A 13,894-nucleotide genomic window follows, 5' to 3' on the forward strand; every position below is an offset into this window, starting at 1 on the left:
CGTAACACGCGATTACTGTGCCTTTTTAAGGACCACATGGTATTCACAGTTATACTACAACATTCCTGTGATTTAGACATGGCACAGAAAAGACATCACCCAGCATCTCCCACAAATTCAGCCTCTAAGGAGCAGGAAACTGCAGCTGTTTAGCTGAGCGTAGCTGCGCAGCAGTTTCAGAAGCAGAGCAAGGTGAATGGATTAATACATATTAAATGAATATTAACAGCTGCATAACAAAGATCGTTTTTCTTTCATACTCAGATCAGAGCTTCACCTGAACAAGAAGAAAAACAAACCAGAAATCCTAATAATAATCATATCAGAGGAGGTAAGAGAGCATACGAGCCTGACTCACGTAGTTTATCACATCTCACAGGTCTCCATGCATTTGCAGGTTGTAAAACCAGACTGACCTTCCAGTACTACGATATCGTGTTGTACCGAAAGGGCCCCACGAGGCAACCTAGTGCAGGCAGTTGCTGTACTTGGGCGTCACTCATCTCGGGCAGAAGTGATGGTTTAGCCAGAGTCCTTAAAAGCATTTGGAATCTGGATCCCAAGCAGAACGGTGTGTTTCTATACAATAAAGACTTTTGTTATGAATCTTCTCCCTGAAGTTCCCCCATCAGCAGGAACTGTTGCTGCCGACAGCATGCTCCACTGAATGACATGTGTATATAAGTTGCTCTCTTTCAAAACAGATGGCAGAAAGAGGCTACTGCTTCTCTAAAACAAAGTGAAATCCCTCTGACTTACTCATTCTATACAGCTTTAAAAAAAAAAAAACAGTCCAAACTTCCTCCTATGTACTGTACGCTCATTAAAGCTAACGTGTTGACCTGTGCACCGTAAATAGCTGTCCTTCAGAGCTAGGTCATACGGCAGCAGCTCCCAGCTCATCAAGTCATTTGCATGATTCGGAGGCACTTTTCCCTAAAACTCAGCCTGCACTGCACATTTCTTCACCTCTTCCAGCAGTGACCTTGGCCAGATCCCCATCTCACCACAAACTCACCACATTCAAAGTATGGTGCTGCTTTATGGCTGACAAACACGGACCCGCTCGCGTCGGAAATCAATGCGCTAAAGCCTTCCATCAGAAACGTCCAAGCAGTTTGAAAATATACGTCCTGTATTAATGGATTTTAATGGATTGGAATGGAGGTGTTTACCCTGTGATTTACTGGAGGGGAGCGACAAATCGATGCTCCTTTATGACACGCCACATCTCATGACGGAGTGTCCCCCCGCGCTCTTGTATCGGAGGAGATGATGGCTCGCCACTTGGCAAACGTCTGTGATCTATTAGGCAACACTTCCAGTCGTCTGATATTATCACTCTCTGAGTGTCCATCTTTCTTCTCCAGATCAGAGGCACGAAAGCAAAAATTAAAACCTTCCGGGTGACAAAACGTTCTCCCTCAGATTTGCCTTTTCCGAATTTGACTGTGACTGTTAGGACTTGTCCGTATGACTCTGCACGGGCGAACTCGTCAGCACAGTGTGTTGGAACAGGGCACTGCGTTGGGATGGATACCCAAATCTCCTCCTCCTTTGATCCCAGTAAGGCAGCTAGTGCTGTGTACCAAATCACACTGTTTAGTCATTTTCATAGGCAGAACTTGGATTGTAGCCTACTACTCGCCAAAGAGTTTTTATATTCTTTTAATTTCTCCAAGAAATTTGGATGATTGAGGGGGGGCTACCTTGTTCCGTAACTGGGGCTACCAGTTCCTTAACTGAGAATCTCAGGTATTAAAACATTGATACTGGATGAATAACACCTGTTCACCAACACTAGAAATATAAAATTTCTTAATAGCTGAGTCTTTGGCTCTCTTCCTCCCAGAAAAAAAAAACCCAAATGAATCAACTAGCCAAAGAAACTGAAAAAATAGTATTTTTCCAAACACTGCTTAGTAGCTGAGAAGCTTTTCTCACCAGAAAGACAGCTAACAACAGACAACCCCAACATTCCAAAAAAGCTCCTAAATAACTATCTAATACATATACATGAATTTGTCCTAATGCCAAAACCAATTATTTTTTTTTTTTTAAAAGAGGCGACACCATTCATTTTATCAGCCTTAACTTACAAATCTGAGAAAAGAGGCAGCTAAAAGCAGTGATTTATTTCTCAACTTCTTTGTTAACAAGTATGCCTAAAGGCTCTATTACAGTGGGTTTGTTATCTGTAAGAGTCACACCGAACACCAGTATGGCAGTTCCTTAAATCAACTGTTGCAAATTGCTTTTTAAAACATTCCCCACAAAATGCAGAAAAACAATACCACAATATGAAGCAGGAGAATGTATTTGACCAGCAAGATACTACCAGGAGGAGAGAGAGAGAGAGAGGAAGAGGAATATTCTATGCATCCAGATGCAGTTTTACCACCCAGAACTGCAAGCAGAGCACTTATTACAATTTGGTATCTCAACTGCACGAAACGTTGCAAGCACCATCGAGAGCAAGAAGGTGCCCTAATCTGTGACGAGCTGCCCCGTTCAGGACTTCAATGGCATCCAGTAATTCCAGGTGAGACCCAAAAAACGTCTTTATGAGAAGTTATGGATGATCGGTGTGTCAGTGAGCTATATTTGAAATCTATCAGCTCTTGATGGCTAATTTTGTACTACATGAGTAAAGCAAGTTCTAATAACTCACTTGGGACTTCACTCCAGTACTTACAAGCTACGTGCTTTTCATATTCATAAAACAAAACTAATTGCCTTTCATGGATGAAATGTTCGAGGAATTTTTAATCCACGTCAGCTGCAAACTTTAAAAATCCATCCCCATATATTCAGAACTCCCCCTCCCACCCACTCACTCGTAACGTGCTGTTTGCTGCAAACAAACTGTAAGGCAAAGATAATCCATCAGGCTCCTACATTAGTATTATTTATATTTCTTTTTTACAGGTTACTCCCGAAGTCAATCACGCACATTCGCACCTTCTCAAAATAAACACTCATTACAGTTAGAGAGGGGAAAAAAGGCAAAATCTTTCCTTCCTACAAAGGAGGCAGTTACAAGGATAAGTTTACTCCTCAGCTGCAGCACGCTACAGCCGATTTTTAAGGAAATGCTCACAAACAATAATTAAAACACGTTACAAATGAAACGGAACAACTCTTGCAGTAGACTATTTCACGTGCACACCCAGCTCTCCACACTACCAAGTGTGTCCTCTGGCAAGCCACGATTATCCCACACGTAGGAGCGAACTAAGCAGTGAGGAGTCTGCAGCTTCTGAGGGCTGGCAGCTCACATTTTCCAGCGTGAAATGCTTCAGTTTGCTTTTCATTTTTGCAGCCTTTCCTCACCCCGCTCTACAAGATGACAGCAGCCTGGGCAAGAGGCAGCTAGCTCCCATCCCATTCCAATTCTCCAATATCTCCACGGCTTGAAGATCAGCGTCGGGAATACACTAAGCGTTTGCACCACGGGAAGAGGGGAGAGCTGGCTCCTGTTCCGCTGGGTAGCAGGAATCACTTTTGCCAACGCTGCTGTCCTTGAAGGGCTCTAGTGCCAGCTGGCCGTTCCAACAAGCCACGCTTGCTATGCCTGCAAAAGCTTAGCAGCTAAACACTTCCAAACGATCTTCTCAGGAAACCTGCGTGCAGATCAGGCAACGATAACAGGATACACGTGTGCAATTCCGTTTTGTACCAGCTGAGAAACGCAGATTTCTTGGTCTCTAATAACCCCATTAAAAATTCCATTCCATTTCTACGGCCCTGTTTCTCATGTGTCACTGCCGCAGATAAGCTTGAAAAACACCGATAAATAGAAAATGTAAACAGCACAAGTTTAGCTTGAGTATGCAAATGCTTGTTTCTGAGACTGTCTTTTTAATTTTCCCGTAAGTCCCCATTCACCAGCTTGTGCTATCTAGTCATACGAATTTGCAAATTCTTCAGGTGAGGAATTGTCCCAACACATTTCACATTCCACCGCTACCGCCTACATTACATGACACTATTAGCGTGGTAAAATTGAAAAACAATGCAAACCTATCAGGGGACTGCAGCATACTCTGGAAAATAACTGTATTGGTCCTTGGACAGTTAAAATTCTAAGTAGAACACAGCTTTTGAGCACAGCTTACAAACAGTTTGGCTTATTTACCGTATGGAGCAGGGAAGCAAACCATAGGAAATGAAAAGGGTCGTTCTTGTGCATTCTGAAAACCACAGATACGGATGGGAAGGTAACTTCCCTGGTGAGAACACACATGATCTTCTGGAATCTACAGAGAACAGCTCTCCAGTTTTTGCTGCCTACAGCTTTTAATCAACACCACAGGAGATGTCACGGGATACCAAATAACAAACGTGAAACCTACTGAAGCCTTTTTGGCAGCATGACACTGATACACGTTAGTGTCACTGCTCCTGCCTGGGAAAGCAACGAGCACCAGCGACGGCACCAGCCTGGCCCCGTTCACTGGTGGCCAGCTCAGTGACTGAGCTTCACCAGCCCCGGCTGAGGTTAGTCCCTCCTGGGCATTGCCTTACTTTTCTGGGTGAATCAAGACTTTCTCAACTTCTTTTGGGTTTCATGTTCACGTACACTGTGCACGTCCTTCCTCTGAGCCCAGCAGCAGCTTCCTAAGCAACCAACAACAGCATAATGATGTCTTTAATGAAAGAGTGCCCGTTAGAGGTGTGAAGCTTGCCTGAGCGAGGCTGCACCATTTCGTCTCTCTCCTGGTGACCATCAATGGCCTGGAGATGATTCTGCAAGCCAGCATGCAAACTAAGGTTTGCTTTAAGGGATGCTACAAGTCAAATACCTCATTAGCTGCAGCAAGACTCAGGGCCAATATCCTTTAAGGAACCTGGTTGGAAGAGGGATTTTTCATTACTCACTGGCTATGCCAAGTCACTGGCATAGATGGGGATTTTAAAGGCAGTTTTAATTATAGTAGGTAAAACCCACACATGATCAAGCTGCAGTGTCAGAAAACCACCAGAAATGAACACTGACCCTTTTGGGTTGTTTGCTGAACTTTAATCACTTTCCAAGTCTGACAGCTGCTCAAACTTAATTGCTCATTACGCTTGTAAATAAAAACTGATCTCACTCTCTGATTAGCCAACCATCTTATAGTTGCCATAACAACTTCTTGCCTAATAAGTGATTTCAGATTTACCATTATTTGTACTAGCAGAAAATTTCACAAAGGTCTGAGATCGCTCTTTTCACTGAAATACCCTTCTAATTAGAAGAACTGAAAATCAGCAGAGAAAGGGCAGCTCAATGATAATGAAAAAACAAGCTGTTTACTACAACAGCTTAAACATGAGATAAGGGTACCCCAAACCCAAATATATGCTGGATCCTCCTTAACCCCCACCTTTCACTATCAAAAATCTTATTATCATCCCTACATCCCATAACAACTGCTCAGAAAAATCCTAGAGAGCATTCAGGTAATAACTGGTCACAATGCGGAGACCAATTTCAACATTTGCTCCCAGATGAAATATTCCAGTAAAGTTTGTGTATTTTCTCTCCTAATCTTAAATTAGGAACCAATTAACCGGTCAAATTCCTTAACATTCTGTTAACTGAGGGGAGTGCTTTTTGGTGAACACTGAGGAGTTAAGATTCTCAACAGCTCCCTATAAAAGAGGGAAAAGCATTTGTCTCGAGCCCAGCATATGTCCATTGCATCAACTGCAATGAAAGATGTTTTGGAAGGTAGAGTTACAATCTAGTATCTCATCTCTGGATCACCTCGGTCAAAAACTTACTTCAGGCTTGACTTTTTGGACAAGTTTACTAATGAAAGCCTTATAGAGGTCTGAAAAAAAATTAATCTGTACTTCAGTAAGTATTTGGTCATCATAGTTTAAGTAAAACATCTCTTTTCAAACATACAGATGTATTTGTCTGAGAAGACAAAGTGATTGGGAGCTGTCAATACCGCTTGCCTGTAGGCCTAGTACAGCAGAAAGACCTTCCAAAATTTGCTGGCAAAGCTACTGAAGCTTGCAATTTATTTAATCTGCTCAAAATAGCTTTTTGTGTGTATAGGCAAGGAAGGACGCCCTTTTCCTTCCAAAAGGAAAATAAACGCAGAAAGCTATAATTGAGACAAAACTAAAGCTAAAAAAGTCAGGAAATACCAGATTTTAAAAAGGGACTTTTTCTGCATTTACTCAGCTATGCAAGAAACGTGATTTTTTTGTTATCTAAGTCAAATATAAAGCTGGTCATACTTCTTGCAGTGGATGTATTCCATGAAAATTCAGAGGATGCAACACGTCAAAGTTAACGACATCCTCGACATTCCCGACTGTATTTGGGATGTAACACAGTCTTTCTTGCCTTACGAATAAGAAAGCAGTGCTCTGCAAAGTTCTCGCAGTTCAAACATAGTTTGTAACACCAATCTGTGCCTTCACTTTGTGTACGGTTTCTTTGATCTTAATTTGAAAAAAAAAAAAAAAAATTCTCCCCAAAGTAATCTAACCCAGGAGGCTTCTGAGGACCAGTTGGGGAACAGACTGGCTTACCCTCAAAGAATATGCAGGCTTACAAACTAACCAAATTGTTCAACAGGTTTCTTCTGAATATCTTCTCATTTCGGAGTCTCCTGATGCTCTCTGAGACTACATTAAAAACAACGAGCTGCCAAAGGGTCTCTGTGAGCTGAGAGACACAGAAGCATGGGTAAACAGTCCGTACACAGCCGTGCCAGGAACTGCCCAAACACGGACAGGGTATATACATACGTGGACTTTTTTCTTCCCTAATCCTTGATTTTGAAATGATTTACTATGTTATGGGGTCTACCTTACAATTCTGGCAGGTACAGAAAAATGATAGAGTGTATATTTAAATCGAAAAACAATGCTGCCAATAATACACTGGCTGGATTTATCTGCATCTCCCTTCTTGAGCAGTAGGAAAATGACCTGCAGAAGATCTGGTTCCATGAGTTATATAAAGACACGTTTACTTGTAGCAAAGGTCCTGCTCCTAAGGGAAGAGTGACCAGGCTGTAGCAAAGTCTTTCAACCAACATCTTTTGTGCTCAGGAATGATCAGTTTTAAAAGAGTTTTTTCCCATTGACGATAACTGGAACAAACGAGCAAAACAGTCAGGGAGAACTGTCAGCAGAATGACTAAGCGATACAGAAGATAAGGCTTATCTATCCCAGACAGGATTTTTATACTCGAGCAACAAGTTTCTTTTACGTAGAAAACAAGTAATTCCCAGGAGGATGCAAACGAGAAAAGGGAAAACTAGTTCTGGATGATCTGTGCAGACCCATCATACAGGGAAAACGATGTTATGCAGGTTGGCCTTGAGGGTCACTTCCCAACTTCTCAGGGCTCCTACAACGCTTCTTTCACCTCTGTGTTCTCCAAACATTTGTGCTTTTTAGCACCTACAGGTTGCACAGATTTTGAAACCAAAACACAAAGTGTGAAATTATTTACCCAGAGTCAAATACAGAGATTGCCAGGCCAACCCTGAAGAGCAGCAGCCCTGCAGGTACTATGCAGCATCCTTCCCCATGAAGAATCATCTCACCAAAACTTCTGCAACAACTGCTGCTGTTCCTCCACTGACCATTATCACTGAAGATACTTCCAAATGCCTTGATCACCTTCAAAGAATGCTTAATTAAAAACCTAGCATAGTTTATGAAATCAAAGGAGAGTCTGACTAACTTAAAATTGTTCTTAATTCAACTAAGGAAAACATACAATACTTTTTTGGTGAAAATTGTTCCAAGTGAAACGCAAAATCAGTAGGAAGGGTCCGTGGGGATTTCCTAATTGTGTGGGTTTAGTCAGGCAAATTTTAAATATGCAGGTTAAAAAATCTGCCAGGTATATGAACAGAGCAGCATCAAACTGGGAACTAGCTGTCCTCACACTGCAACTTCTCCCATATAGATTTATATTAGAAGCATATGGAGTACATGTTTCAGCGTACTGTGCTGGAAGAGATAAAACTGCATTACTCAAAAATACGTGCTATAATACCTTCATGAACTACAATCTCCTTTTGTGCCTATAAAACAAATCCAGTCTTAGAAACCTAGTATTAAATGGTATTACACTAATTATCCAGCTACTACACGTATGTAGTTTCTCCAAGTTGCCAGATTCATGACTCAGTATTTATTTGCTCCTTTAAAAGCAGAGATACCCATTTTCCTATTTCATGGAGATTTTCCTTACAACTTAATCCATTGTCATGAAGCAAAAGCAGACCCAAATAATCTTATGAAACTAAAATTATCAGACTCTCTTTTGCACGACTAGCACAATTCTACATGAACAGTGCAGGGTGGAGTTTAAATGACTGATCAGCTACACTCTTCACTCCGGGCAAAGGCAAAATTTATCTTTTTGATACAGCATATGCTGTGGGCATCTGATAGCAAGAAAAGTTACTGGCTACCTTGTCCTGAGAAAAGCTTCCCTTAGAACAGGGCACAACACTTCAGTGGTTATGGGTAAATGCAAAGGACTTTTTATTTTATTATAATGCAATCAATTAGAGATGATTCAGACCCCAACAGCATGCTGCAAAGATACAATTTTATTGGTACCAGACCCTACGATTACGGTGTGAACTTTAAACACTGATTTCTGGCATTAGGAAAAGGTTTGTCTTTAAAAATATGTTTTATTTACAGCACAGCAAAGTAGTAAGTTTACTCTGAAGGGAACTTAGGCAAATTGTGTACGCGGACAAGAAAGCCTGGGTTAATTCCTCCTGCAGGATTATCCTGGGCTGCTCACCGTAATACATCTCTCTATTCCTGCATGTAGCCATCAATTCATTTATTTAGGAACCATTTTTATTCTAAACCTCATAAAAATCTTAAGATATAAGAAATCTGAAGAAAGGTCTTAAGTGCTTCTATGGAAAGGAAAATAAAAAGGTGTTTATACGCTCCCCAAGCTGAGGCATTTTGTCATTTTAAAAAAAAAGAGAGGGGAACAAAACAGCAGCTCTGGAAACAGACTCTGTCCACCATATTTATTATCAATTTAACAGCCTTGAATGGAAACTGCAAGTGCTTTGATAAAAATCAATTGAAAAGCTGTCTGCCTCACTGTTGCTTCAATAAAGTGCCTCCGTATCTTTTGCTGAAGCCTTGTTTTTGTAGCCTCCTTAAACAATACTCTGTATTAAATCACTGCACTGTGCCTCCCCCGAAAACAGACTCCAAGGCAAGTGCCCAGACCAGCAGCCCTCACTCAAACCTCCCTCCATCAACAGGGAGCAGGGGTGTAAAGCAGCATCGTCTGACCAACACCCCCACCCCCTGTTACACAGGACACCTTAATTTCTACTGCGTTGTTAGAAATCAACTTACAGGTGTCTGTGCATTGAGCTCAGGTGCTGGACCTCTCTCCCTGGAGGTCTTTGGCTCCAAGTCAAGCAGACTTCAGGCTGCAGCAAGAACGGCTTCGCTTCAGCAGGACTCACAGCCCTGACCAGAGCCCTTACCAAAATGGACCTTGATGCTCTCGCCCGTCACCCTGCGAGGAGCCCATTTCATACATCACTGCCCCAACTCAGCCCTCCTCACCTGAGGGTGCCAGGAGGGGTGGCCAGCAGCAAGACTTGGTTTGGATTCAAACCAATAAACATTCTCCTGAAACCTTTGCAAAGTCTCCAGTGTAAAAAAAAAAGAAAAAAATACTACAAAGTGTAATTGGTTTTCCTGTGTCCTCATGTGTAAGCCATATGGCCTACATCAAATAAGCAGAATGAGCAAAAAAAGTCACCAGTCCTCCACATTCTTGTAATTCAATCAGCTTTAATCATCTAAGTTGCTTTCGCTAACCCACTGTAAGGGTATTTGTTCTCATAACCTTGAATAGAGTGGTGACACTTTAAAGATGGCTCCCTTGAACAAAGAAAGATAAAAATGCAATTTATGGCAGGATGGTGAATCTCAAGGCAAATTCCCGCTACTGTAAATTGCAGCTTTTTCCCCAGGCCAGCCTCTCTCCAGATAGCAAGCAGTCTGTCTTCGCTGTTTGACTACACGTCTTGCCGTACTTTTCCTCCTCACTGGTCAAGAGTATTCTTCAAAATAGTCCTCCTCTAAGGATCTAGTCTATCATATTTACAGTATTAACTGGAAAAAAAACCCAAATGGTTCAGTCATAAGAACTGGGCCAACACCCAATGCCACAAAGGATCTTGTCAGCCCCAACATACTCGGCAACCTGCGAAAGCCACAGCACCCAGTTCCACCCTCCAGACCCTTGCCAGCTTTCACAAAGATGTTCTCCAGGGCTGGTGGCATGGCCACCCCTCCGATGGCCAGGGCCGTGCAGCACAAGCTGTCAGCGAAAGCTCCGGCATCTCCCCGGGCTCCTTGTCCGGCACCGCTGATGGCTGTGGAATTCATCGGATGCTGAGAACACGGCACCAGTTAAAAGCACGAGAAGCAGCCTCTGCCCAGGATCACCCCGAGGAGGCCTGCTAGGAAGCACTGACGACCGAGGAAAGCAACATTGTGAAGGGCTCTCAGGGTGGTGAGGCACTGGAACAGGTTGCCCAGAGAAGTTGTGGCTGCCCCATCCCTGGAAGTGTTCAAGGCCAAGTTGGATGAGGCTTTCAGCAACCTGGTGTCCCTTCCAACCCAAACCATTCTGTGTCCCTGCCCATGGCAGGGGGGTTGGAACTGGATGATCTTTGAGGTCCCTTCCAACCCGAACCATTCTGTGATTCTACAATTACAAAGACTTCTAAGTCTCATAGGATGCTGAAAAGCACTGTTTCCTCACAAAGACTTTGGGAAGTACTGGATTCTGCTATAAAATCCTGGGTGACCTTTTCAGTTTATATGTAAAACGATGCCATTACCTCCCTTCACTGCAAGCTCCAGGTAAAAAGCAATATGGAATGAGCAAAATGTTTTTTAAGCTCGGGAATCTCTTAGGCACATGGCAGCAGCTGCCTGCCTTCCACACAACAGCCCTGCCAAAAACTACCCCCGCCACTCAGGAGAAGACCTTGCTAGAGACATAAGGACAGTTCAGTGTCCACAGGTCAACCAAAGTATTACAGAAAAATTAAGTGAGGTTTGTAATTAGTAGCCATGGTGATGGCTTATACAGTTTCTGTTATGCCACCACCAGAAACTAAATGGAGGCTACCACACGAGCCAGTCAAAAAAACGGGTAGCTTTCAGGGATGAGGAACCTGTCTGCCATTTAAACTGGCCCTTGAGATGCAGGAAACTCTGTCTCCATTACAAATCCTCTGAGCTCATCCTAGCACCACTTTCCCACATTAAGCAAAAGAGTTAACATCAAAAGTCTGCCTAGCTTCAGACACTATCCAGATAAAGAGAAAGTGAAAAGCAAAAATCCCTTGTATTACCTCTCTCAGCTCTCCCCAAACCTTCTCTGGCATCTTTGTTCTTTCAGACCTGGCGTTCATCTGAAGACATTGTTTAGCCCTAATTAAATCTTCATGTGAACCACTGCTACTTCCTGGCAGAGAACATGCATTCTCGGTGTGCTGATGGACCTGCATCATTTTCTGCACTTCTTCCTTATGGTGAGTGCTAGGCCTTGCTTGAAAACATCGCAACCGTGTTCAACACAATATGTTTAAACAGAATTACAGAATTATTCAGTTTTTTTTCAAGAATGAAGAGAAACATAAGTGAAAATTATATTCCACAAGCTCATTGAAAAAAAAAAAAAAAAACAACTGTGGAAACACTGGGCAAATAGCACTGTCTGAGAACAAGGCACGTTTTTGTTTTACTGTTGTCTCAGAAAGGGATAACTGGCAGCGATAACAGAAACAGAAAAATTTTTCTCCCAGAATAAAACCTGCAGCTATGTCTTTCCCCCAGGAACGAAAACCCGTCCTTAAAGTGCAGCCACTGCTCATGCAAAGAGAGCAAGGGGACATCAGAGTGATGAAAATCTTTGCACTCCAGAGGTAGGAACGCAAAAGACCAGAAAAGCAGATTTTACTGCTAAACCCCCCCAACAATTCTTAAGAAAGCCCCTTAAACCACTCTCTGATGCTAGAAGAAACTGACAACAGATAGCTGAGAAATGATTGCCTTCCCTGAACAACGCTCCTTGTAGAAGGCTGGTCCCAGCAGCAAAGCTGCCAGCTGCCCTGGCAGATGTGGTCAGATGGTCAAACGCAACAAAGCGAATTCATTTTAAAATCATGTTTAACTTTCGCTGTCCTCATTATTATCCTCCAACTCTCGGCACTTCTCTCCCTAAGCAGAAGAAATAAACAGCCCAGATGGCTAAAGAAAAACAGCAAGCTATACATATGCTCCATACAGTCTGACAAAGCCAGAGTCCAGCCATCTCCAAACCACAGTGCGAGACTTACCCATTTAAGGGCCTTTTACCTCTACAAGGGGGTGTCTCTGCACGTGTGGGCGAGAAGACTACTATAAAAGAACTCCTGGGATTCAAGGCCACAGCTAGGTACCTTGCAAATTTTTCCACTTTGATTTCCAACGACATAAGTCTTCCATCATTCCATGAATTAATGTAGAAAAGCTATAGATTACGCGATATATAACCCCTAAATAAGGCATCAGAATTACTGCTGCTTATGAAACAAACCAAGGAAACTAAGAGCCTAGTTTTACTGGAGAGGGATGCTAGTGCAAGTGCATTTGACTGAGCATCGCTGTGGCTTCTGGGACCATGTGCCACAGTCCCCACAGAGCAGGAACCTGAGCCAGTCTGTCGTTCTTTCCCACTGCAATGTGAGAGATCTTGTATTTCTTCAGGGCCTGAGAGGAGAAAGCGGAAGGCAGTGACAGCCCACCCAACCGTGGGCAAGTTCTCAAATTCTGCAGAAGTGGTGCCCGGGCTTCATCCTGCGGCCCTAGCCACGACAACCCACCCCGAAAGCGGGCTTGTCACGTTTCAGAGTGAACACGTCTGTGACAGGGAGGGAGTAAACACAGCAATCCAGCAAGGCCTGGGCTAGTCGCACGGTGAAAGCACACTCAAAATAACCTGCCTAATGGCACCAAAGCATTAGCAAAACCACAATTCAAGCTCTGGGCTGAAAACAGGGCATGTACTCGTGTCGCTAAACCACGTCACCCTCCCTGTGCATGCACAGGCCCAGGGAGCTTTCGACACTTGGGGAAAAAGGTGGCTGAACGACAGGGCTGCTCTGTAGCAAGGCGCTCGCAGGCAGGAAAAGGATGCAACGGGGGATGCAACAACTTTCCTTCATCCATCAACCATCTTGGAGCGGAGTCGCTCCTTCCTCATGGCAAACAGCCTGCCTGAAGCCACCACTGCCCCCTCCAGAGCCCTCTGCAACCCATGCTCACCCCAGAGACCCCCACTGAGGCCTACAGCACTCACCGCCACTCCCAGAGCCCCCACCAACCCTGCGATCCCTGCGACCCCCAGAGCCCTCCCGTCCCTCCAGAGCACTCCCCAGCCCCCACAGACGCCTCACCCCCGCCGGCGTCCCTCATTAACCCCCGAGATCCCCACAACCCCCAGAACCTCCACTAAATCCCTCAGCCCCCTGCCGGCCCCAGAGCCCCCGCGGGCCCTCACAGACCCCCCACCGCCCCCCCAGCACCTCGCTGACCCCCGGAGCCCCCCGCTGCCGGGAGCCCCCCAGAGACCCTGCTGGCTTTCCGGCCCCCCCCGAGCCCCCCGCAGCCCCCGGCCCGCCTTACCGAGGCTCTGCCCCACCGGGGTGCTGAACGGGTTCCCCAGCAGAAACTCCATCTTGGGATGACAACAAACAGCGGCCCGGCGGCCCCCCCCTCCCGCCACCTCCTTCCGCCTTGACTGGCACCCGCGCACACCAACCGCAGCTTGCTCTGCCAAGCGTGGCCCGCCTCCTTGCAGCCGATTGGGCGGTGGCT

At 44.5% G+C, this 13,894-nt stretch overlaps 1 protein-coding gene across 1 annotated transcript in view; it reads right to left on the reverse strand.

Moving 5' to 3' along the window:
- The window catches only part of TOM1L2 (target of myb1 like 2 membrane trafficking protein), a 53,667-nt gene extending 39,881 nt beyond the window's left edge, over window positions 1-13,786 (reverse strand). The window contains 1 exon segment of the mRNA XM_086622564.1: window positions 13,703-13,786. Within this exon segment, the coding sequence (XP_086478690.1) occupies window positions 13,703-13,754 (52 nt within the window). The 5' untranslated portion in view covers window positions 13,755-13,786.
- Window positions 13,787-13,894: the final 108 nt, after the last annotated feature.

Source organism: Tauraco erythrolophus, chromosome 17 (assembly GCF_009769465.1).
Source record: "Tauraco erythrolophus isolate bTauEry1 chromosome 17, bTauEry1.pri, whole genome shotgun sequence".
NCBI classification, from domain to species: Eukaryota; Metazoa; Chordata; class Aves; order Musophagiformes; family Musophagidae; genus Tauraco; species Tauraco erythrolophus.